This window comes from Fukomys damarensis, unplaced genomic scaffold, assembly GCF_012274545.1.
Source record: "Fukomys damarensis isolate Sample0158 unplaced genomic scaffold, DMR_v1.0_HiC HiC_scaffold_1, whole genome shotgun sequence".
Lineage (NCBI taxonomy): Eukaryota > Metazoa > Chordata > Mammalia > Rodentia > Bathyergidae > Fukomys > Fukomys damarensis.
Genome location: NW_022900913.1, coordinates 29,770,514 through 29,796,712, shown reverse-complemented (window position 1 = coordinate 29,796,712; position 26,199 = coordinate 29,770,514). Strand labels below are relative to the sequence as shown.

The 26,199-nt window shown below is 41.5% G+C and overlaps 1 protein-coding gene and 1 long non-coding RNA gene across 6 annotated transcripts in view; one reads left to right on the top strand and one right to left on the bottom strand.

The window, feature by feature from the left end:
- Egflam (EGF like, fibronectin type III and laminin G domains) overlaps positions 1–25,660 on the bottom strand; it is a 165,201-nt gene extending 139,541 nt beyond the window's left edge. The window contains exon 1 of one of the 5 annotated variants that reach the window (XM_033760066.1): positions 24,969–25,660. In XM_033760066.1, coding sequence (XP_033615957.1) covers positions 24,969–25,065 — 97 coding nt within the window. In that variant the 5' untranslated portion in view covers positions 25,066–25,660. The remainder of the gene's footprint in view (positions 1–24,968) is intronic. The other 4 variants (XM_033760047.1, XM_033760024.1, XM_033760122.1 and 1 more) reach the window with 4 other exon arrangements.
- Positions 6,989–8,399, top strand: LOC104850699. The gene is made up of 3 exons (XR_777038.2): positions 6,989–7,039; positions 7,285–7,407; positions 8,320–8,399. It is a non-coding gene; the product is annotated as an uncharacterized LOC104850699 (long non-coding RNA).
- Positions 25,661–26,199: the final 539 nt, after the last annotated feature.

Here is a 26,199-nt window from a genome sequence, read left to right as displayed (position 1 = left end):
TTTTTTTTTTTTTTTTTTTTTGTACCGGGGATTGAACTCGGGTCCTTGTGCTTGCAAGGCAGGCCACCGAACCACTGAGCTAAATCCCCAGCCCTTGGCTCAGTATTTCAAAACCAAAAGGCAATATTAACAAGGAGGTACTGAGGTTATCATATTAGAAAACCTCGTGGGGTACCAAATCCAGAGAGTGACTCCATGAATGAGGCTCTAGACATCTCTTCTGCTGATATTTCCTGCTGTGGAGCTCCAGTGTGCAGCAGAAGCCTGAAAGCTGTTCTTTATCACAAGACCACTGCTTTGAAAGAGAGAGGACCAGGTAAAACTCCCTTCCTCTGGTTACACTTTTCCTGGACCAGTGAACATGCAACTCTGCATATCACATGAGAGCTCATAAGAGTTCAGCTACTTTTTGTCATGTTTGAATATTTCTCGATCACTGGCAATCTTTGACATATGGGCTGCTGTGTAAGGTTTCTAGACAACTTTGCTTCAGATTGGTTGCATCCCCTGGTCTTGCCACTTGACATGAGCAAAGCATCCTCATCCTATTTAACCTCCAGTGGCAGAGCTGGCAAGTCCGCACTTCCAGATATGTCACACCGAGGGGACGTGCCAGGGACCACGCCACCCTCATCAGTCAGCTCCTTTCCCTGTCCCTACTCAGGAGTGAAAACTGCAAGTGGCCACACAGATGCCAGAGGCCTGGTGAGTGGAGAAGTTAATGGAGGCACTCTGTGCAGAGAAGCTAAAATCCTCCCCTTCTCCTCAAATGCAGACTGCAGTAAGGTCAGCCAATATGGAGCCAAAGTGAGAAGGATTTGCACCCGTGTATGTACGTGGGCACATTCACGGTCATGTCCACATGCCTTGTTCCACCAAATATTTGAGACAATTGAACAGGACGTGGTCTCCAGACAAATCCTGAGAAAGACCTCTACACACAGCCTTGCCGTGGAGGACAGAACAACTGTGCTGCAGGAGCACAAGAGATTGCTGTTGGGGTTCAGAGACAAAGGCCAGCATTTCTGAAGGTCAGAGAAACCTGCAGAGTAGGCAGCGGTTGAGCTGAAAAATCATGGATAGAACTTGAGTAGGAAGCATGAAGCAAAGGGAACTCCAAGTGGAAGAAGAAATGGCAAAAGCCACAGGATGAAGAAACAAATGGACTGATCCGGGGAGCAGTGAGTGAGCTCCTGGAACCTGCAGCTCTCTTTAGAAGTAGTAGTGTCGTTAGGCAGTGGGTTTTGGAACAAGACAGTGCATGCACACATCCTTTTGCCGTGTAAGTACCATCCCAGAGAACGGAGACTCCTCACCCGTGCTGGAGGGTTTACTGTGGTGACAGCCTGGCTTGGGGACAAGGCATGTGAAAGTGGTAGGAAGTTAAGAACTCAAAAGCATCCCTCAACCCAAGAGGGACAGAAAGGAGGTGGAGGAAAACCGGCCCAGCTCCTTCCTTGGTTCTCAGAGTAGAGCTACAAGTCTCTCCGAGGCCTCCACCTGCAGAGCCCCAGCTGCCCTCACTGGTAACACACTCATTACCACATTACTGACCCTCCTTCCTTGCTGTTTATTAGCACAATCCCCACCTCCTTCAGGGGTATTCTTACCTCACAGTCTGATTTTAGACAAACCTAAGCTAAGGAAATAATGTTCAGTTTCTTCATCTGTCAAATGATTATCACAATGCTTTCCTAAATCATTGTTGTAAGAAACAGATAAGATAATGAATATAAAAACCTATCAGGGTGTCAGACATAGTGAGTGGTTAATAAATACTGGCTATGCAATGAATGTTAGAAATCCTTGAATTTTAGGCTGTCTTCTAGAGCGGAAACCACTGACAGATTTTAAGCAAAGGAATGTTTTGAGGATACTGCCACAGTCTTCCTTGAGGGCTACTGGCCTTCTGTGCAGGACCCCGGTCTTCAGTGCAGGACACTGATCTTTGGAGATCGCTGACCTTCCCTGCAGGATGAAATAGTGAATTCCTCTACTGCATCCAATATCCATTTCTCTACTTGGTCCAACCAGAATAAAGGGCTACATATTTCTGCCACATGACTGGCTCTGACCAATGACTACAAGAACTCTGTGTGACATTTCTAAGACAGGGTGATATCTTCTTGGTGCTCCGTTTTCTCCTGCTTCAGAAAATTCTGAAGCTTGAGTTATGAAGGTACAGCAGAGATCAATTTTCTATGTTCTGTGAGATCCAGCAGCAAACACTACAAGTAGTTTTCGTTTAAAGCCACTGAAATGTTTTTCTGTTTTAAAATTTTTAATTTTAGTTTATTAGTATATGTGTGTAGTACATAGTGTTTCCATTTTTGTGAGAAGTTGATACATATATGTAGCACATCTTCATTACAGTTTTAATCCTCTTTCCTTTCCCTCCCTCCCCCTTCCACCCATTTCTTCACCCCTCCTCCTTTTTTTGTACAAGTTTGCAGTATGTAATGTTTCCATTCCTTATGTGGAGTTGATACATGTATACAGCACATGCCAATTCCTTTTTTCATCCCTTTTCCCTCCTTGCTCCCTCCCTCCAGCTCTTGATGCCCCTCCGCTCTGAGAAGGATCTATCTCCCAAGTGAAACTATAATGTCATCATGTGACAGCCATGACAGCAATCCAGTATGTCTATCTGAGATAACCAACATTTAATTATTCACAAATGAAGAAAGGAATAATGCCTGGACTGCCAATAATGTGTGAATTTCACAGTCAGCTATGAAATCCACATTACTGAAAGATACTCTGTCAGAATTGATGTACAATAAAGAAAATATCACTTCTTGACATTTTATAGGCTTTACTGCTACTGTGTTGGCAGCTCAAGTATACTAGCTATCTGATTCCTCCAGAGAGGCTAAAGAATAGTAACGAGGTGTTTACTGTGAGAAATGTTAACAGTTGTAAGCAGTAAGTCCCCCCAGCTAGAAACAAATATTACCGAATGTGTTTCTACAGTCTATGTAGAGTCAGGGAATGGTGTGCTACACATCAAGGTCAGGCAAAAATAAAGTAAAGGTAAGGAAGGAAGGTTTAGGGATGACATATTTTCTTGTATTTTACTAGTTACCAAGCTTATTCCTCATTCTTACATTTTTCTTATTTCTTTTTTATTAATTAATTTTATTGGTACATTTAAGGTATACAATGTAATGACCTTTAACATTGGAAATTTGCATCTTTACATAATCCATGTTGGTTCTTATTTATTCCCCATTCCCCTGCCCTGCTTTCAATCGCTCTATCCCTCCCTATCTACAAAGACTTTGTTTCCATTTTGTCTTTTTTTCATATTAACTGCACCTTTCTTCCTACTCTTCCGACTTCCCCTTTGCCCCTTTTCTCCCTATTTCACATTATCTATTACACCTTTTAGTCCTTATTTACACTTTTAGTTTCTCACACTAGAGAAACTATTCAGTGTTTACACAAATAGGACACATTCGGTGTCCTATTTATTTCATTTAAGCGTATTGCCTAGGGATGGGGATTTAGTTCAGATGTGCCACCGCCTGCCTCGCAAGTGAAAGATTCAGAGTTTGATACCTAGTACCCCCCTCAAAAAAAGAGTATCGCCTCAATGTGCTTGCATTTAGCTATAAATGTCTCTAGTTTCTCATTCTTTGTGGCTGAGTAGTACTCCATTTTATTTAAAAAAGACACACACAAACATTTTCTTTATCCAGTCTCCTGTTTATGGGCAACCGAGTTGCTTCCAAGTTTTAGCTATCACAAATTGTGCTGCTATGAACATTGGTGCACATATATCACTGTGGTATGATGCTTTTAACTCTTTGGGGAAGATAACCAGCAGGGGGATAGCAGGATCAAATTAGACCTCCAATCCTAGTTCTTTGAGGTATCTTCATACTGATTTCCACAGTGGCTGCACCAGTCTGCACTCCCACCACCAGTGAAGCAGGGTTCCTCTTTCCCCACAGCCCTCCCAGCAATTGTTATTGGTTGATTTTATGATAGCAGCCATTCTTTCAGGGGTGAGGTGAAATCTCAGTGTTGTTTTCATTTGCATCTCTTGAATGACCAGTGATGTTGAACATTTTTTCATGTGTTTATTTAAAGCCAATGAAATTTTGTGGGTGTGTTACTGTAGCATAACTAGGTCATGTTGACTAATACATGTGGGTAGGAAAGACCAAAGGCAAGCTAATTAGGAATTATGGCAGACCTCAAGGTAAAAAGAGGCTGAAGACCTAGAAACTGAAATACGAGGGAGGGAAATGAAAGAGTAGTTCCATAGGATCAGCAAGTGGAGGAGAAAAGAGAAGAAATTAAAGACGACTCCAAGAGTTCAAGTTTGGAGAATTGGAAGAAAGAAGAACCCATGAATGAAAAAGGCAGCTAGGCCCCGTGATGCACACCTGTAATCCCAGCACTCAGGAGGCTGAGGCATGAGGACTGCCTCAAGTCGAAGCCAGTTTGGGCTACATAGCGAGATCTTATCTCAAAAAATCTGAGAAAAGAAAAAGGAAAAAGAAAAGCAATTCAGAAGAAGAGTGAATATGGAAGCAATTAGCCTGATGTGAGATGGGAGTTTAAAGAGGTTCTACATCCTATCAGCAAGAGAAGCCTTCCTACTCCCCCTCCCCACACCAAACAGGAATTGAGGATTAAAGATAAGATGAGCCACAGAGGGTTTCCCTAAGGTTACCTTCATAATGGATGTGGTCAGCATCGCCTAAGCCTCAGAACTTGATGCACTGTGTAAGGCAAGGGTGTTGTACTCACTTGTACACAGCACTCTTCTGCCCCCAACCAGGGCTCCCATGTTGAAGAAATAACACACATCTGGTCTACACAACCAGAGGAAGGATTACTCAACAACTGGCTAATTTAATATTGTCTAGACAACAGAATTATGTAAGTTAAAAGGGGAGGCATTTGTTGTCTTTTCCTTATAGTCTGAGAGTGTTTTGCCAAAGAACATTAGCATTTGGGCTCTCCTAAGCTTCATTATAGAGCTATGTAATACCACTTATCTCCTAGAAGTGGTAAGAGGCCTATCTTTTTCTTGTAAACCAAAGCCTCAGGCACACAAACCTCCAATCTCAGAGCTTAAATGTGAATCGTTCAAGCTGACTATTTGATATTATAGTTTTATTAAATCATTTAGTGTTTCTAAACAAAGTACAATTGTGAGGTGAGGGCTTTCTATTTGACCAGAAGATGAGAATAGCGCAATAGATGATATCAGAATGGAGATGCTTTCCTTCCCATCAATGTGTTTTTTATATTTTCCAGTTTTGAAACTATCTTTCTTTTATAACCCCAAAGTTACAGCTATTTTACTAATTGTATTGAAAGTGCTAGAAGATGTCAAGAATATTGGGTAGTACAATAAAACAGCCTTACTACACATTTTAAGTCCTTTTATCTTTAACACTTTTGTGAAATCTACAGACCATCTAACCTGTGCAGTGAATTTTCATTTGTATGAAACTACATTAATAAAGATCTATAATAAGAAATTATACTGAAAAAGCAGTTCATAATGTACCTTTCAGCTTTATAATTAGTTCTATAATCTGTAATCAGATGATTTAAATCTCATATAGTTAAATTACAAACTCAGTAATTTCTATTTCCAACAGGAATCATTATATCTTTGGAAATTTCCAAAGCGTTAATGAGTTTTAGAGAAATTGTATTTCTTATTCACACTATTCCCAGAAGTTAGCACAATACATGGCATATGGTACTTGTTAAATAAACAGTTACTGGGTGAATAAATGAATATGTAAACACAAATAAGTGATTAGCAAAATCACACTGATTTGTCATTGCTCCCACTCAAGGCTTGAATGATACCCACTTTTATGTTTCAACTCAGAGCACAGATCCACATCCTTCTCATTGATTGGGTATCCATTCTGACTGGATAGAGCCTTTGCTTTATCAGTCATTAAACAGAAATCTGCCTGCCTCCACATAATATTGACAAAGATTGCTAGTTTGAGAGTCAGCAGAGGTAGGGTTGGGTTCTGCCATACTTTTTAACCTTTCTGAATTTATTTACATATGTAAAGAAGACCCACACTGAGCCTGCTGCAAATTAGATTCTGTATAGTCACACACCAGTCATTCCTGGGCTTAACTCATAAAACTACGAAAGATAACTGATTCATCTCCATTTTACACATGAGAAAAGAAAACTGAAGCTCAGAAAGGTTAAGGAGCTTGACCAAGATCACAAGTCTAGAGGTAGGGTCGTAAAATAGGTCTATCTGCAAACTTATTACCTAGGACTACTTAGACCAGAATCAGTATCAACAATATAGACAAAAGTTTTTTTAAACTCTGAAGAATTTGACAAATACGAGCTGTCATCATTATCATAATCTCTCAGTCTCCTAGATTTCAATCTCCATCCTCTTAGCCATCCCTTGCCTGATGCTGATGAATACCATTTAGTATTTCAATGGAGTCCCTGTGATGAGCTCTGTGATGCCAGATCTGCTGTGCACAATCCATTCTTGGTCTGTTTTTATTAGACATGAAAGTCTGAGCAAGTTCACACATTGGTCATCATTTCATAGGTGCATGGTCAGTCTTCAGAGGTGATTATCTGCTCTCTCTTTTGTAATCTATGTAAACTATAGTATGATGATGCTGGGAGCAAAGCATTCCCAATTCAGTGATATTGCTTTCTAGTGGTAATCTATTCATAAAAGGTAAACTTGCTGGGGTTTGAGGGTGATACGGTGAGGCTTAAGGAGGATTGGTAAGTGCAACTCTAGGCTTCCCATTCCCTGGCAGGACCCCATTCTGGGCTGGAAGTCAACCAGCCTACTAAAGTGGACCTCTCTCCCCGCAAGGAACTGGGGAACTTGAGAAGTTGAGCTTCCTTTACCTCCCCCATGCTGTTACCTCCTGATGGGCTTTGCTAAGAGCCCACCTTTTGTGCAGATTGGAGTAGACTGTGAAATGTAAACAGCGTGCTTATCTGGACTGAGGCTCCAGCCTTCCCTGTAGAGAGCAACTTCAGCCCTGGAGAAGCAAGAAGGAGGTGAGGCTAACAAGATAAGTGCTAACCCAGACTGCATGGCTGTTACTTAACCTCTCTCTGCCTCATCCCTTGAAGTGTTCATGGGGAATATACCTGTTTTAAAGGGGTGGCAAGAGAAATAAGGGCTATTGTATCAAACACTTAAAATGCCCGTGGCACATAATAAATATATACAAATGTTTAAGTTTTTTTAAAATCCTGAGTTTACAGATCTCTATAATTTTTACATGTGTGTTTCACTACAGAAGGTGTGCGTTTTAGAGACATCTGGAAGGTTCTTCAATTGGATCTCCACCAAGGCAAAATTTGGCAGTTTCATTCGAGCTTGGCAGAAGCTGTGTATAGCCTATTCTGAAGAGACTACCTGAGTAAGAAGTGAGGGTGAACAGGAGACAGAAAATTTATTTTCAACAAACCAAAACAAATTTAAACAGCTTCTTAAATCACTTGGACAAAAGAAAGTCTCTCTGAGTTGTTTTCTGAATGATCCAATAGCCTCCATTCCCTTTGTCAAGTGTGCTGTTACTAATACTGTTGGTGACCAACCTCTCCTGCCCTCTGCAGGCATGGACTGGCTGGGGTGCGCTCACTCTCTAGTTAGCATAAGCTCCCTAACTCTAACAATGTGGGGTACAAACTGAGTCACTCCTCATATCCCTAGTTGTTGTTGTAATCACATGACATTTTCTTTTGTAAAGAGATGAGAAGCAACAGCAAAAAGTTATTTCTGTAAAAACTAAGGTGACTGCTTTAGAAGGACTCCATAAAGGTGTTTCCTAAAAAACAATTACTGCACCTGTAAAAGATGAGGAAATCCAGGGGATCCTGCATTTAGATAATGAATTCTGACTGCATTTTCTCTATGAAGGATGATCAAGAACTCCAACTGGTGGGCTATATTGAAAACAAAAAAGCTCTGCCTTCCATCCAAACATTACCAAATATATCTCTCATGACCACTTTTTAACTGAAAATAAAATATAATAAGGTCTATGTGAAAATCATGCCTTTAACTCTTTCAATTAACTAACCAATGCAAATTGGACTGGATAAGAATTTCTATTTTAATTATATGAAAATAATTACTGTGATAATAATTGAGTCCTCTTTTTCCTTTGCAACTAAGTGATTGCTATTACTTTAAAATCTGAGCAAAAGAAAAATTTTAGGAATCAGATTGGGCCTATATGGCTTTCTGTGTATATTTTCAGTACAGTTGTTCATTGCCTATTAGCTCCATCAAATGGAGTGCTTATTGGATGATGTCTTTTCCCCCTCAGGATTAGTTATAATTAGAGTAAGACCCTCCACAAGTCTGAGACCAAGCCCCCTGACTGGCTCTAATGTCAAGCACACATTTCAGCTTTATTGATGTTTGTGAATGATATCAAGATATTTGCCAAGAAACAAGACTTTCACCAAGAAAAGTGGATGCAAATGATAGTGATGAATGAGTAAGACCACTGAGGAAGAAAACAGAAGGAAGAAACAAAACTGGTGGTATGCTATTTGAGGCTGCAGATCCAGCCCTCTAAAGGAGCAAACTACAACTTGTAAGCCAAATTTGGCCCTGGGCCTGTTTTTATAAATAAAGTTTTATTGAAATAAAATCATGTGCATTTATCTATATATTACATATGTACCAGGTTTTGCTCTACAGTAACAAAGTAAGTGGTTATGGTGGAGACCCAATCAATAGAAATAAAAATAAAACATTTGCTGCCTGGCAAATAAAAGAAAGTTTGCTAACCTTGGCTCTAAAACCAATGCCATCAAAAGTGGAGCTCTAAAAGGTATGACTATAACTGTGTTCTTAAAAATATGTTCTGCAAGTTTACCATAGTGGATTAATTCATCAAAGTTATCCTTAATAACAAGAGGCAGGCCAAGTGACTCACTAAGCCGCTGACACTATCCTGTGACACAGATTTCCCATTCACTGGGCATCTCACTTCAGAGTGCACTGAAGGGATGATTCCATAAGGGAATGTGGGTACTATGCAAATGTTCTAACCATCTCTACCAGAATCTGTGCCTCTCCACATGCAGGTCTCTGGCTTAGAAGTTTGGGAGGCTGTGCTGTTACTACGGGGTGCCTATATCAGCTATCATAATTGTTTTGTGAAAGCACAACGCCTGCCTTTAAAGGTAAATGTGTATTTTTGCCCACTGTGATAGTGACTTGTTCTGAACAACAGGGCAAAACTACAAACACGAAGATTGCAATTTCTACTGACCTTCTCAGTTACAGCGAATGAATAAAGTTTTTGTTTTTATTTTTGTTTTCAGTTAGTGACAGCTGGTGATTGTTCTCAGATTCAAAACCTAAGCATTTCAACTGAGAACTCATGGTTCAATGCTACTCAAATCAGCAATGGAAGGAAGTCCAGTCTTTCTCCTTAGGTCAAATTCACTGGAGTGTAGAGAAGTTAGTTTGGGTTCATGGTAACTTTCTCAACAGGTAAAGAATTGTTTCCTCTTTATTTTACATGTGTCCATTGACCTTCGGATTCTTAGAATTTTTCCAGTTAAATTATTTTTATTTAAATAAAGACAACAGTCTTATTTAGCAGGTATAGTGTAACAAGCACAGTAAATTCATTTTTGATCAACCTTACAGAAAATTTGCCAATCTTTTGTAATTAACCCATTTTATTGAGGAAGAATGGTATATCATGTGGAAAGTTATTTTTCTGCCTCATTTTACCTTGCTGGTAAATGATGGAATCCAGATTTAAATTCATCTCAGTCTTTTTCTAAATATCATGCTCATTCTTCAACTAGATCACTTCCACAAAGGACAGGGCCACTTCTATCGTGCACAAGTGACATCGAGACAGAAAATATAGTATTACACATTACTGCTACTGTGCTGTGATTAGGGTTGCAGATTTAGCAATTAGACATGCAAAATTTTCCATTAAATTTGAACATCAAATAAGCAATTACCTTTTTTTTGGTATACATATGTCCTACACAATATTTTGGATACATATACCTATACTAAAAATTGTTTGATCCAATAAACTTTTTAACAAAAGCACGTGTTGTTTTACCTGAAAGTCAAATCAAATTTGTACCTGGTGTTTAATTTGGTGGCATCAGGCATGATGCTTTATTTATCTTTTAGTTTATATTTCATACACTAATTAAAACAGAAAATTGTATGTAGCAGGAGCGATTTCTAAATTTTATTTTTGTTTTATTTTGGTAGAACACAATGTAAGATCTATCCTTTTACAGATTTTTAAAGGATCAAATACAGTATTATTGACCACAGGCACAGGTAGTATAGAAATCTCACTTACAAAATTTCTATTGAGTCCTGGATACCACTGTAATCATTTCTCAGCACCACACAGCCAAGAGCATGTCAGGCTCAGCTTACTCTTATCCAGCTGGCCAACAGATTCATGCCTACAGGACAATTTTATTCTCAAAAGATCAAGTTTCCCAGCACACTGGCAGTTACTCTGTGAATTTAGAGCAGGTATCCTTAAGCTAAATCAGACCTGACCCTCAGAGGGTTCTGAATGCCAGCTAAACACAACTCAGAACCTTATGGGAGTAACTAGGGAGGAAAATAAGAAATAAGGCATATATTACAAAGCACTACTATCAAAGCTATCAATTAGGGTCCCAGCAGGAAGAAGAATTCATTTAATTAAAAATGATTTTAATTAAAAGACTACTTACAGAGGTGTGAGCAGCTTTAAGGAACAGCTAAGGATAGTGCTGTACCCAGAGACCACAACAATAAGATGCTGTCACTTCCCTGGAGCTGAGTGAAAGTAGAGAAGACAGAACGCTGAAGCTGGCCGGAGCTGGAGCAGCGGAAGGCCAGGAGCTGCTGTTTTCCAGAAATCCAGACACAGCCAGTGAAACTGAACCCTGACAGGGAGAAATCAGGAGAGATACGCGGGAGTCTCTGCCCTTCTCTCTTCTGATCTCTTCTGGTGCCGTCCATTGGTAAAGCCCAAAAGAAGACAGCGAGCACAGCAGGGGGTGGTCCAACCTGGAGACACAGCCCTGTGGGGCACATAGCAGGGCAGGAGGAGCTAAGGGTAGGTGTGGGGTGAGGAAAAGCACAAAAGTAGGAGGGCCACCTGGCCTGGGTGCAGAGCAGATCGTGGTGGAAACTCATTCTTTACAGACAAAAATTTGGAGTCATTTCTTTCCGTGATTCTTAGTTTCTCCTATCACTTTATCATGAAACTAACTATTCAAACATATAGACAAGTGAAAGAATTTTAGGGTGAACATGGATTCTATTAATATTTTCCTATACTTGATTTATCACACATCTATTTACCACTCTCACTTTATCAGTATTTCAAAGCAAATTTCAGATATCAGTACAATTCTTAAGAGTATTTCAGCATTAAATAATTTATACATAGTTTTTATAACTTGCTATTTTTTAAAAATTGCATGTGACACACACACACACACACACACATATATATGTCAATCCATAAATGAGTCAATCAATTTCATTTCAGCAGGGTTGTTGGTCCTTCAAAAAACAAAGCATGGAAAATCCTCTGCAAACACTCTAGCTTTTGGCTGCTTGCTATACTTTTCAGGGATTGCAGAATGGATCTCTGTAAGCAAGCAAGCCAGGTTCAGTACCATAAAACTAAAGAAGAATGTTGAGGAACCGGGATGCTGTTTTCCTCATGACCTTGCAGTCAGATCTCATTACAGAAGACAGACTAGCTTCATCTGTTCTCTTCTAATTCAAGCAGCTATGACCTGTTTGATCATACCATTCCCATACAAGCCTCACTTTCCTCTGGTTTTAAAGACATACGGGGGAAGAAAAGGTGTTGAACACTGCACTGTTAGCCCCTCCTCACCCACTGTCTTCTGACATCTGAATAAATGATCGCACCTCACGTCTCAACCTCTGAAGACCTGATAAAAAGCAGGTATGAGGCAGCCCCATGGGTTACTTCAAACCCTGCCTGTTCTCTGAGTATCAACAGTGATATATTTCACAGCATTGATCAGTCAGCATCTCCTAAAACCCCTGCCATTCCAATAGCCTTTGGCAACAGCATGTAGGTGGGACTTAAATTACCTACTGCTGCTGCCTGACTCCCCAGGGCATTTCCTTCTCTAAATCACACTGCAGTGTGGGTTTTCAAATGTCTACAAAAATGTTGGCACATGGAAGTGACACCTTTCCTGTGTTGTGCTCAAGGAAGGAAATGAGTTTGGGAGCTGGGAAGAAGGACACAAATTAATCACACAATGTGAACCCTGCTTGCCCAGAACAAAGCTGTCGTTTTCCATTCTGTTGTTAGAGAAGGGCCAACTGCAGGCAAGTCACTCCGCCAGGAAATGGAGGGGGTGCAAAGGGAGAGAAATCAAGGTTCTTTGCCTGACAAAGTTAGAATAGAAGACCTGAGTCAGGTAAACCAACAACACAATGAACGGCAGAATAGGAGAAGAGGGAGCTGGCTTCTGGGTAGGTGGGTAGACAGAGAGGGGCAAAGAGTCATGCTTCCAGGGTTATTTCCTTAGGCAGAGATGAAAGGAGGATGTTCCAAGAGGAAGATCCACACAACCACACAGCACTAAGTGAAGAGGAAGTCTATGACAAAGCAGTAATCTAAAATCTATAACCTTGGCTGGAAAGTGGGCTTTGTGCTCAGAGAGAAGACAGTAAAGTAAGTTGAAGCCATATTGTGACAAAATTCAGGTGCCCAGCTTTTGAGTGTGGAAGGCTGTAGGGAGCCAAAAAGCATATTAAACATAAGAGTGACAAGATTAGCCCTTTTCTTCCTATTTACATTGTCAATTATGGTGTAGGGGAAATGGGAAGGGTAGGGGAAAGGGAATAAGGGAAAAGAAAAAAAGCATGAGAAAATGAAAAAATGGAAATAAAGTATTTGTAAATAGGGAGGGGAGGAGAGGGTGAAGGAAGGGCAGGGAAAAGGGGAAAAATTGAGAACCAAGACCTGTCATGTAAAGGTACAAGATCCCAGTGATGAATGTAACTGTACTGTATACCTAAAATGTACCAATAAACTCAATGAGAAAAAAAGAACCAAGATATATCATGTACAGTTACAAATTCCCAATGGTGAATGTGATCATAACTTATACTTAAAATGCACCAATAAATTTAATGGAAAAAAAGAGTGACAGGATTAGAACTGCACTGGGGGAAGATTATTCTGGCAAAGAAGATAGTTGAATCAAAATGGTGAAAGCATAGACTTAGAAATACCAACGTTAGATGTACATTTTGTTAAAACTACAAAAATAAAGGCAGCTAAAAAACTATGTAGCTATGTTAATTCCAACTACAAATAACCTTTCTGGATAGAAAGCCAGACAGTTCATACATGAAAACCTATTATCACTACAGTGGCTTAATTCTTCTTGATTTTTTACAAAAACTACTATTTTTATTGTTACATTTGTGTCAATGTTTCTAAAATTTGAGGTTATATCAATTTTGGAAAACCACCATCTCCACTACTACATAACCTCTATAAACCATAGTGAATGTAATCAGCGTTCACTCGTTTTAAAATGTCCATTATATATCAGATGTTTAAATATCTTTGTAGGTATATTTAAATAAATCACACAAAACCCTCATCTTAGTCACAGAATACCTGACAACCACAACTTAAAGGAGTAGGGGTTTATTTTAGCTCATATTTTAGAACTGAGGGTTGACCTTGCATGGGCAACAGTCTCCAGGCAGAAGCAGCATGGTGGAAGAGTCTGGTAAGAGAAGCTGCTCACCTCAGCAGCCAGGAAGCAGAGAGTGAGGGGAGGAGCCAAGGAGGTTTTATCTCCTTCTATGCCAACAGTCAGTGTCCCACATATTCCAGTCAGGCCCCATCTCCTAATAGAAAGTAAGGCACAATGCCTCAGTCATCCACAAGCCCCAACTATGAGCACATGAGGCACATCTATATATAAACCATAACACAAGTATTATGAACCTTAATGGAAATCTAAAGAATAAAGAGGTAAAATACTACGTGTGGGATCAGACAACGATACATTCTGAAGCTAGAAAGTCATTACAATTTCTCTAAGCTAGTGATGGCAAATCTTTTAGAGCTTTCAATGATATGTGCCGTAGGTTCGCCACCACTGCAGAGCTGAAGGGATGTGTGTTCTACATGTAGGTTGTAACTGAAGCCTTTCAATTACTTTACAGTAGCTACCAAACGGATGCTTCTTTTATTCAAGCCTAATGGTTTATTCAACTACACCAATTAGAAACACCCAGCACACCACCCAGATGGCCTTGAGACTTGAATGATAAAGCTTAACACATGCAACATTGGAGCAAATATCATTTGCTACCGAAGAAGACAACTAAAAAGTGGAGGGATGGAAAGCTTCAAAGCCAGGCTGAGTCATCTGGGTGGTCCTTAAAACCGCAAAAGGGTCTTCTGTAAGAGATATCTGGGAGGATTCAGGGGATATCCTGCAGCTGCTACAGCTGCTTCTTAGTTGGAAACAGCCCCACAGGTCATCAAGTGTTTCACAAAACTAGCCCTTTCCCTGCCCACCAACCAGCCAGGAACATGACTGAAAGCAGACGTGTGACATTCTAGTATCCCGTGACAGGCACGGAGCTCTCCAAGTGAGACTGGATGAGGAGCATGTCGGATTGGTGAGGTCTCTGTTGGCTGCAGAGCTGGACTCAGGCATATTGCAAAAAGCTTACCCATTATCCTGTCCATTCACTGCAAAAGCACCACCGGGCTGACGGGAAGTAGCAAGAGCTGAGGTGTCAGATAACCTAGCTTCACTCCTGGCTCTGCCTGTTTACTTGTTGCTAAGTCACCTACCCTGACCTCCCAGTGGGGTATGGATTACAAAAAACAAATGATATCATTTCTCTGAAAGTGCTTTCAAAAGTGTGGTAGTTCCATCAAACATAAACATACCAATTTATTGTCATTAGAATCTGTCCACACCATCTTCACCCTCATCAGAACAGGCTGTCTGTCGTGTTCAAACATTGATTTTTATATTTTAAGAAGCATTTTTCACTGAATAAATTATTCTACCATGAATATTGTTTTTTGTATGAGATGCAAATAGAAGCTCTAGAAAACTGTAAGAGAAGTGTCTAGAGTTTTAGTGGATGTGACTTCGAAATTCAGTTTAATAATTTGAGTAGATGTGTTGCCTTCTAAAAGAATTGGTTTTATTTTTCAGTGATATGAAGCAAGCACATAGCAGCATATGACATATATTCACTTGACCATGTACATGTTTGGAATCTATTACAGACTGACCTAAGTCAGTTCGACTGCTTACTTTGTAGGTTCTTTGGTTAAACTCTGATGGCCTATGACAAGTAGAGATAAGGTGCTGTGGTTTGAGTGTGTCCCTCAAGGGTTTAGGTGTTGGAATTTAACCCCTATTGTGAGATATTAAGAGTGTGTAAATTTAATCTAACTATAATGGATACAGATGTGGCCTTTGGGAGGTGATTAGGATTAGATAAAGCTATCAGGCTGGAGTCCCTATGAAAGAATACTGGTAGCTTTATAAAAATAAAACTTAAAAAAAAGGAGAGAGACAAGGATAAATGCACAAGTGAGCTGTCTGACCATGCAAAGGCCTATACTGCCTCAGGCCTCTGACAGCAAGGCCATACCCAGATGGGGCGCATGAGTTTGAACCAAAACCTTGAGTCAAAATAAATCTCCTTCCTTTATAAGTCCCAGCCTCAAATATTCTGTTATAGTACCAGAAAACAGTAACTAATACAGTAAGTATTTGCTTTTCAACCTGGTTGTATACAGCAATGAAAATTTGCCAGGCCAAATTCTGCCACATTTACAAATATCTATGGGCAAAAAGACACACAAAAATTACCATACAACCTGTTCTTGAAAATTTGGTCACACCTCTTCTTTGTCCTTTTAGGAACTCCAAAACAGTACATCACAGGCAATCTACTACACCCAATTCATTGTCTTCCTCTGCACATAGCTGAAATACTTTTCCCAGAATCCAGAGTTAGACTGGGATCAGGTGACTGTGTTCTGATGCGGTGCATAAAATCTGTCACACGAAACTCCTTTCTCTTTACCTACCATCTCGGAGTTCCATTCTAAGATGGCAGCATTAAAAGAAGTTATTAAAGATAGAATGACTAGGATCTTAGCCACCAGTTGGAGGCGAGAAGGCCAGAAGAGCTGCCAACCAGAACTAATTAGTTTAGACTTCAATAAATGAAAAATAAACTTTGTATAAAATTTAGAGTAGCTCATTACAGCAGGTATGGTTAATTACCCTAATTAACACAAATACCTGAGGCAGATACATCAATTTTCTAATGGCAGACCAGCACGTCATTTAGGGGAGCAGTCTGATGAATTTACTGTTATATATTGAAAATACAGGTTTGGCCTGACTACTGGGCTTGCTGAATTTTTACTGTGCCCTTGCAAAAATAGAGATGCAATCTTTTACTTTCTTATTTTTTATTTATTTATTTTGGTACCGGGGGTTGAACTTGGAACCTTGCGCTTGCGAGGCAGGTGGCAGAACCACTGAGCTAAATTCCCAGCCCTTACAATCTTTTTAAGTAATCACATGTTTCACCAATGAAAATATTGCATCTAACATAATTTATGCTAATTAACAAATCCTCTAGTGTGAATTTCAATGTATTTTTGCATCAACCATTAAGAGAGGACTTTGTGGTAAAGTTCTTTCAATGACAACTAAGCAGCTTTGAGTATATATTGCCATCTAGAGCGAAGGTAGTTTCAAATATTTAAAGAATGGTATGACAGTCACCAAGCAGTGAAAATAGGTGTAAACTCTTATGCCAGATCTGTGCCTTCTAACCTGGATTACTTCAAGCATTAACTAGGCTCTCCTAGGATAGAGATTAAAGTAATTCACACAAGTGTTTATACTGAGGTATTTAAAAAATAAATCACAAATATTACAACAGTCACCTAATTCACAGCCATTACACATTTTATTTATTTCTCCACTCACTCCAAGGACGACAAGCAAAGGATCATGGGACTTATTCCTAAGTGTAAGATTAGATCAATAAAATTAGCCATCTGTCCATGAAGTGCTTTAAATGCAGGTTATATTTAAGTATTATGTTTCCAACTGTCCAGATGTTATAGAAAAGTGCCTGCTGATACGACTCTTTTTGCAAAATGTAAGCTGCTAAATGGCTAATATAACGTATTGCACTAAGAAAAATAAATAGCATTAACATTGCATTAAATCTGATTCAGAATATTTAGGTGCCCTGTCAGCAAACACAATTGTTAAAATTTAAATTGTTCAGGATTTGCAGAGTCAGACAAAGAAAGAAAATCAAGAGTCTTCAGGGAACTGGGGAAGGGAGAGACTTGGAAATGAGAACAAAGTTAAGAAGTATATCCTTGTTTGGTCTGCTCGGCTAAGATAGTAATAATTATTACGATTCTTGTTAGATAATAGAGGTTTAGTATCCTTTATTCAAAATAAAGGACCAGAAGGGGTTCAGATTTTGGGTTTTCCTTTTTCAAATTTTGGGATATTTGCATATACAAAAAGATACCCTGGGAATGAAATCCAATCCTAAACTGGAAACTCATTTATGGTTCATATGCACTTTATATGCATAGCCTGAAAGTAATGTTCTTTAAAAAAATATTTTAGATAATTTTGTGCATGAAACAAAGCTTTACGCATGAGATCAGCTGTGGATTTTTCACTTGTGGGGTCATGTCAGTGCTAAAAACATTTTGGATTTCAAGACATTCTGGGTTTCGGATTTCAGGAATAGGGATGCTCATCCTAAAATATCTTATCTTTATGTAGCACTTCAGCTCTTTCAAAGCAGTCACCTGCTTTATTTGCTTTCATTTTTTTAAGCCAGTAGGGTTATCTATAGGTAAGTGGAGGCATTTACTGCTGAGGAAATGGAAAAGTCATGTGGACAGAGCGAGTGGACTGAGCTTCCTCGATCTTTTTATATCACTGGTAGTGGCTCCGGAGTTACTTGAATTTTCAGATCAATGAGCAAGACCCAAGCTATCTCTTAGCTCTGTAGTTTCACCTACACTTCTGCTGATCCCAGTCACCAATCAGTCTGGATACTTTTTACAGGAACAACTCTTCACCATGACCGCCACACCACAACCTGTAAAACTTTGTCCAAGACATTATCAGGCAAACTGTCCACAACTGTGAGGGTTGCTATTTTACAGAGGTCATTCTTCCAAGGGAAACCACACACTTGGTAACTTCATTTTCTAAATTAAAAACCAAAGCACGTAGTTGACCAGAGTTTCTCATTGTATGGGTTCCCCATTGTTGCTGAGACACAATACCCAACACCTTCAACTTAATCAAAGAGAAATATACTTTGGATCACAGCTTTTGGGGATTTAGTCCATGGTTAGCTGGCTCTGAGGCAGAAACATCATGGCAGAAGGATGTGGCAGAGCAAAGATTCTTAGTTCACAGCCACCAGGAAACAGTGTAAGCAGTGCCATGGAGCAAAGGGTGAGGGACCACATAGGGCACCCAAGGTCATGCCTCCATGACCTACCCAAGCACATGCTTCACTAATCTGCTAGGCATTTCTTAACCAACGAACATGACATATCAGGAACAACAGTCACATTAATTTATAAATTAATTTTATCTGAAAAATTTTACAATTCAATACAAATCAACCCAGGCACAATCTTACATTAGCTATATATGAGAGAATTGTTTGTTTCCTTATACAGATTAAACAATTCCAGTTTCTTCAAATTTTTCTTCAAATTTCCATCTCCTCATCCCTTGCAGTGCCTTGGGACATGCACTGCTTCACTTAATCCTCTGAGCAAGCCTATAAAATAGGTTCTTTAACCTATTTTTACAGACAAGGAAGCTAAAGCTTTCACCAAGTAACCCGTATGAGAGAATTGTTTGTTTCCTTATACAGATTAAACAATTCCAGTTTCTTCAAATTTTTCTTCAAATTTCCATCTCCTCATCCCTTGCAGTGCCTTGGGACATGCACTGCTTCACTTAATCCTCTGAGCAAGCCTATAAAATAGGTTCTTTAACCTATTTTTACAGACAAGGAAGCTAAAGCTTTCACCAAGTAACCCGTATGAGACCTCAAGCCAACACTGTCGAATATCAAAATGTATACTCCCATCCAGATCTTTCTGTTCGGCCGGAGGGAACCTGCCTCGAAGACGGAAAGAAGCAGCTTTGCAGAGGTGAGGGCAAGACGGAGGGCAGGCACCAGTCGTATAGCATCTGGCATGGCTTCGTGATAATGCCACATTTTCTTTCCTTTGTACAGCCATCTCTCAAAGAGCATGAGGGGAAAGAGGCTGAGGAGGAGGATCTGACCCAGAAAAGGTGTCACTTAGGTACTAATAAGGCCACAAATCCAAAATCCAACCTCCCCAAATCCCATTTGGTGCCTAAACATAAGGCTGTTTGATACCTTACAGTTATCCAGAATAATGTGCTATTGCTAGAAGTCACAGTTCTGTACAGATGAACCAGAGATTGCGGATGTAGCAGAGTACACAGGAAGGAGGTGCAATGAGGGGAACTGAGGAGAAGCCCAAGTTCTCCAAGTGTAAAGTCTGAACCTCCAGCATCGAGATGCCTGGAGTTCTTAAAAAGGCAGGTGCTTGGGATACACTAAAATCTCTTATGCTATAGAAAGTTCAGGACTCACCAGAGGCAGCTCTGGAAAGGGTGCCCTCTGCTGGTAGAAATTTTATGTTTTCCCGTTTGAGCCCCACTTCTTGCTAGATTTCTTGTAAGGATGGAAACAATCTGTCAGCTCCCTTCAGGAGGCCGAAACCATACTTTGGGTCCTTCTTCAAAAAGTGGGCTCTGTGGGCTGGGGATTTAGCTCAGCGGATCGGTGGCCTGTCTTGCAAGCGCAAGGACCCGAGTTCAATCTCCGTTAAAAAAAAAAAAAAAAAAAAAACAGGCTCACCACAAATGGAATCAAAGATGAATCTGGGATTCCCCTACAAAGTGCCACTCAGGATTTCTCCTTTTTCACTTCTTCTATCCCTGAAGCAGCAGGTTTGCTTCCAATATATGGAGCCTTCTTGGTCAGGGACCCAGATTAGATGCAGGGGTCTTGACCAATTCTAAAGGTTTTCTGCTGCAATCAAGACCTGATGCTATTCATTTAGCCAGCTGGGGAAAGCCATGGACCTAAGAGCCTAGTGAGTGGGGTATAGGGATACAACATATTCACAGGACAGCATGTGGAAGCTGAGGCCCACCTCAGCCGCAGACACTTGGGAACCTGTCTTTCATAATTCTAGCGCCTAATCACTGGACCGCTTTTGGGTGATAGTAATCCATGAACAGATGGACATCTATTCCCAAAAGAATTCTAAGGTTATTAAAGCTCTGAGTTCTGGCTAAGAAAACAAAATTAGAAAGCAAAAAACACTGCTCCGTTTTCTGGCCACGTGACTCTTCCTGGAGAAAGAATTCTGAAAAACAAGTGCTGCCTTGTATCAAACTACACTGACCCCTGACCTGGACTTCTTTGCCTCTTTACCACACAGAGAATCATGGGGAAAAGAAAAAAGAGAGAGAAGGAGGGAAAGAGGGAGGGAAGGAGGGAATAATGGAGGGAGGGAGAGAGAAGAAAGAGTGATGTTCTTTACTGAGATGAGAAATGATGTAAGAACTAAGAGGGAAGGAAAAGTAAAAATTCTTCTGCCATAGTTCTTGAATTTCATATAACACTAGTAGGTAGGCGTTGGGAGGAATGTATCTATATCTAGCTATCTATAACACACACACACACACACACACACACACACACACATATATATGTCACTGTCATGGGGCTACAAATATCAGCCCTGTATGTCTCTCTCTCTCTCTCTCTCTCTCTCTCTCTCTCTCTCTCTCTCTTTCTCTCATGACCTTTGTGATCTCCAGTTTCTCTCAAAAAACAAGACAATCTGGGTCAGCACTGTGATGGAGTACTGTTGACTAGAAAGGTACTAAGGAGAGATATCCAGAAGAGTTAAGTTTCCCAAGTTATATGCTTTGGAAAGGGGCTTGGTAAGAGCTATAAGAGAAAGTAAAGAGTCTCTTGTGAATTCCATGTTGATCAGGGTAACATTTGGAGAAGCAGACCAGGATGACCTCTAACTCTTGGCCCCTGACCCCTTAACCATTCAGCCTTACACCAGCAGCTGCAGAAACCACCTAGAATTACATGTATTCTCTACCATCAACCAACAAGCTACACTGTCCATGAGCTAACTCCAGCCATTTGTTTTTTCCTTTCAGAGTTTTCCTAGATATTCATCAATTATAGGGCTAGAGAAATGCTGGAAAAGTGGAAAGAAAAAGACTAAGGGGGTGTATCTCACTCAAGGTGAATATGTACCTTCCACATCTTCCATGAAAAACCTTACTCTGAACTTGACTTGACCCATTGATCTTGGGACCCCCTGGAAAACTGGACAGGCAGGAGGAAAGGTGGGACGTACATGCATTCTTCAGCCTCTCTATATGAGCAAGAGTGTTAATTTATGCCATGAATTCTATCTAAATAAAGTGCAAGCCAGGGTACAGGACTAGAGGGAAGCACTGGCCTTTAACTCAGCAAGCCCCCAACTCCCAGTACCATTCGCTTAGTCTGAATGCTTGGCATCATCCTCAAGTGAGCCACAGCAGGATCAGCCTAAAGAACTAGTGTCAGAACCTTGTAGAGAGAAAACAGATCTATGTATACCACCCATAGTTTCTGGTGTTAACTTGGGCAAGTAACTTCATCCCCCTTAGCCTAGTTGCAAAATGATGAGTCGGTTTCATTTTCTTCTAGGTCTATATTCTTCTATTTGTATCAGAAAAAGAATAAGGTGGCTTTCCTACAAATTGTGTTTCCATACCACGGAGAACTCAGGAAATAATACTGTGATGATCGTATAGACTTACTGGCCCTCTGTCCTCTCAACTGTTTAATAGAGGCCCTTATTGCTACCCCCAAACTCTCTAGTGGACTTTCTGGCCTTCACAGGCCAAGAGAAAGCAAGTAGTTCATCATCACTGCATAAGGCCACACCCTTGGTTAGTGCACAGTAGCTCCCAACCCTGTGTGGGTACAACACATACCCCACTGTCTGGAGGCCTAGGCATATCCCATGAGCAATGCAAGCTCTTACGCACAGCAGGGATATGGCCTCTCCTGGCCTCAGAGCTCTGAGCCCTGGGAGCCCTCTCTTTAACTTTGAGGAAGACACCCTACAGGACAGGATACACATCCCTGTGAACAGGGCTACTGTGGACTCAGGTTCCAGTCCTGAATATCAGAGCTTAAATTCTCACTCCCCTACTCACTAGATGTGTGGCTTCGGGTAAGATATTTCATAGCTGTAAGCCATAATGTACCCTTTAGTAGAAGAGGAATAATAATACTACCTACCTATCTGACAGAGGTGATGCTGTCAAGTAAAGAAATCAGTAGGACTCAAATTCTCAGAATAGAGTAGCAAACACTTAGTTAGTGTTGGTTATTATTATTTATTTTGACTTCATTTGAAAACTGCCATTTCTCGTGAGTCTTAGCAAACACAGAAGGTTTCTTTACACTTCTTCAGTGCCAGAACATGAGCTCTCTTGGGCTGGGAGAAAGGTGCTCATATTTGAAGTGTTACCTGTTTTGGGGCTTCTGTTTTTCCTCACAAGAGGTAGGTGGGATGGGGAATTTTCAGGTTGATTTGAATCCAAGACTTCAACCAAGCTGTACTTATCAGAAATAGATTCAGGGGCATAAGGAGACAGGGAAGCCTATCCAAACAAAACCAGATTGCTCTGGAATGCCTGGGCCAGGCCAAGCTACCTTCAAAGTACTGCACCCAAACCAATTTCTATGGAGGAAACAAGGTACAAAGACACTCCCATATGGATGCTAGCAGGATTCGCTGGTGTCTAGGGAAGATTATAAATTAGCTCATTGCTGTTCACATCAGAGCCAAGCAGGGCACATTCAGTTTTTAATCTGGACCAATTTTCCGGATCAAAAACTAGTCTTTTTATGGGATGCGAATGGGCCCAGGAGGGAAATTTCCCCTGAAGTTTATAAAGTAGCTGTCATTTTAACATAAGCAGCTTTCCAACCTGAAAGTCAGAGTCTGGATAAAATTATAAAGTAATAAAAAACTCTTCTTGGCAGAACGTAGTCTAAACATGCCTTCTACTTCAAATGTGATGTATTTAATATGCCAAAAATATTTAAAATGTAGAGTTGCCACTATCAAAATCTTACTTGTGCCACAAATAAAATCAGAGGCCAACATGACACAGTCGTGGCATGAATTCAAGAATAAGATCATGAATGAACCAAGCAGAGAATATATTTAAGAGAAAAACAGCAAAATAAATAAGGAAACACGGTGAACCACATGAGCAGTTTTATACAGCTGTCTTTTGTAAAATACTTTAACACTCTGCTTAAATGGGGTGAAATCTATCTTGTAAAAACGGGCACATTCCGTTCAGGTTTAAGAATTATAGATACATTTATGCATTATTCAAACCTTGGGACTAGATGGTTTTAGGTGAAGAAACTTACAGATTACTATTGAGCATGATGTGGTTCTCTTAAGCAATAAAGTTAGAATGAAGACCTTTACTGAAATCTTGAAAGTATGTGGGCTGCAGGAAGAGAAACAATTTAATAAAATACTACCTTGGACTGTTGCTGTTGCCTCCAAAATGAATTGAACAGTGTGGAAACGGAACAGTTTATAATTTAAGTGTAGTGCGTATCAGGTAAAAATTGACATGTGACAACAGATACAATCTGAAGACTGAGGATATTTCTCAGAGCTGAAAGGCAACAAGTCATGTTACAGCTAAATATCTGGGCAGTGAAAATGTTTAAGCAGACCAATGGGAACCTGCCAAGATTATTTTCTTTGCCCTCTGATAAAATTTCCCTGGTTTGCTGCTTTCTTATAGAAACATTCGTGAAGATGAGCTGCGCTTTTTCTGTGAGGCTTTGCAGACTGCATTCAAATAATTTTATTGTTTTCCATTGTTCATAAAGATATAATTAATCCCATAAGACAACCTCGCTTACAAAGTAAGCTAAGAAAAAACAGATTTTTTTTTTCAGAATTCTAAATATGGTCCTAGTAAAGAAGAATAAAAATCGTTATTTGGAAACAGTGTTTAGAACTTTATTGTTTAGAATGTTCTATTTTAAATAATCTCACAATTCAGTCCAAATGAAAGTAGAAACGTAGAGAATTATTACCTATAGAACCAGAGGAAATACAAGTTATTGCCATTTCAAGTCCTCTCCAATCCTTTGTAATAGCCTACATAGCATACATTTTTATCTCAACATCAGAGCAAAGATAGAAGTTCAAACGGGACCGAATTAATACAGTGGGTTCTCTTCTTCAGTATCAACAGCCCCTGGCCGGAAGAGGACCCTAAGGGTAGAGCCCCCACTGCTACAGAGTGAGTGGGCAGGGGCACTGGGCCAGCTGAACCTTCAGACTCTTAACAGGAAATGGCTGGGCTGGGCTTTAGGCAATATGAATTCAATATGATGTTCAGAGACCCAGGAGGAGCTGCTGAACTCCTGCGCACAGTCGCAATCCTGTGTAATTGAGACAGCATGATCAGCGCCCCAACTCTTAGCTCTCTGTGGTCAAAAGCAGAGCCCTCCACTTCTCCAGGTCTGGAAAATAAATCATTTCTTTTCAAAAACAAATATCCCCGGAACTGATGGGCTGAGGGTGGGAGAGGTTCTAGTCTCTGCTGAGCACTGGGCAGAGCTGAAGCCAGTTAAGCTGGCGCTGGTCAGGGGACTGAGAGGTGGTGCGCTGTCCGCTTGGCGTACTCACGGAGCACCAGGACAGGGGCGCTCAGGGCGTGGTGCCCCAGGGCGGACGGAGTGCATTACCTGGCTTTCGGAGAGCGGCAGGGAACGGCGCTGCGCCTGGACGGAGGCTGGAAGCCAGCAGCAAGAGCCCGAGCAAGACGCCTCGGATTAAATCCATTTCACCACCGAGCCTGCAAAGTTTCACCAAGTCCCGGGCGCACTGGGCAAAGGCGACTCCTGGGGGGCGTGAGGGAAGCGGACCTGCAGATCCACTGACGTGGGTGAGGAGGTGGGGGGCCGCGGGGGGTGAACCAGGAGTCACGGGGAGCCAGCAGCCGGGAGGGAGGTCAGCGAGCAGGAGCAAAGCCGGCTTGGAGCGGCAGGGCTTTGCGGGAGGGGGTGGAGGCCGAGAGGAGGGACGGCCTGGCGGCCAGAGGGAGGGAGGCTCGACCCGCAGGGGATGGAATTACCATCGAGTGCAAGTGAGAGAAGCAGGCCTGAAACAGTTCACTCTGCGCCCACCTTGGAGCCCACAGCCCGCCCCTCACCAAGTCCAGCGACCCTCGGCTCAGCCTTTCCCAGCTGGTGACCCAGATAGGGGGTCTGGGAGGGGCCAACTTCATCCACTAGAAACCCGGGGCAGGAGCCCGGTGGTCGCGCGTCCGGGACCCTCTGCCACGGTCCTCACCCTGAACTCTTGGGACGCCTCCCTTTCCCCCGGCTGGGCCCTCCTTCCCCCGAGCCCCATGAGGTCGCCTCCGCCCAGTTTAGCGACTTTTCCTACACCTCAGGAGCTCTCCAGGGACGTGGAGCGGGTGTGTCTGTGATTTGCTAGTGTGGGGGGGGGTCGTCTGGGGCGATAAGAAGATAAATGGGATTTAAGAAGTGCAGATGGAGAGCTGAGGCCGGGCCACTCCGACAGACAGGAAGGCCGGGTGGAGATTAGGGGCCCGGCTCGGGGGAGCAGGGTGCCCCTGGGGCCCCTCTGAGGAGTGGGGCCTCTCTGAGGTAGGGGGGTGGGGGGGCGCGGAGCCCCGGGGTGCCCTGGCTTCTGGAAGAGGACCGAGAAAGCCTGTTGAAGAGGGGGGATCCGGGCTTGACTTCCAGGCCAGGGAAGACTCCTTTCCCTCCCTGGCTCTGCTCCCCGGGAGTGGGGACCACGCTCCTCGGGCCGGTTTCACAGCCCTGTCAGCAGGGGAGACCCGGGATGCAAGTTCCTTGGGACATCGGCGCTCTGACCTCCAAGACAGCCAGAGGAGAAAGCGGATACGATAAATAAACCAAGAGGAAAGAATTAAAAGGGAAGCAGCAC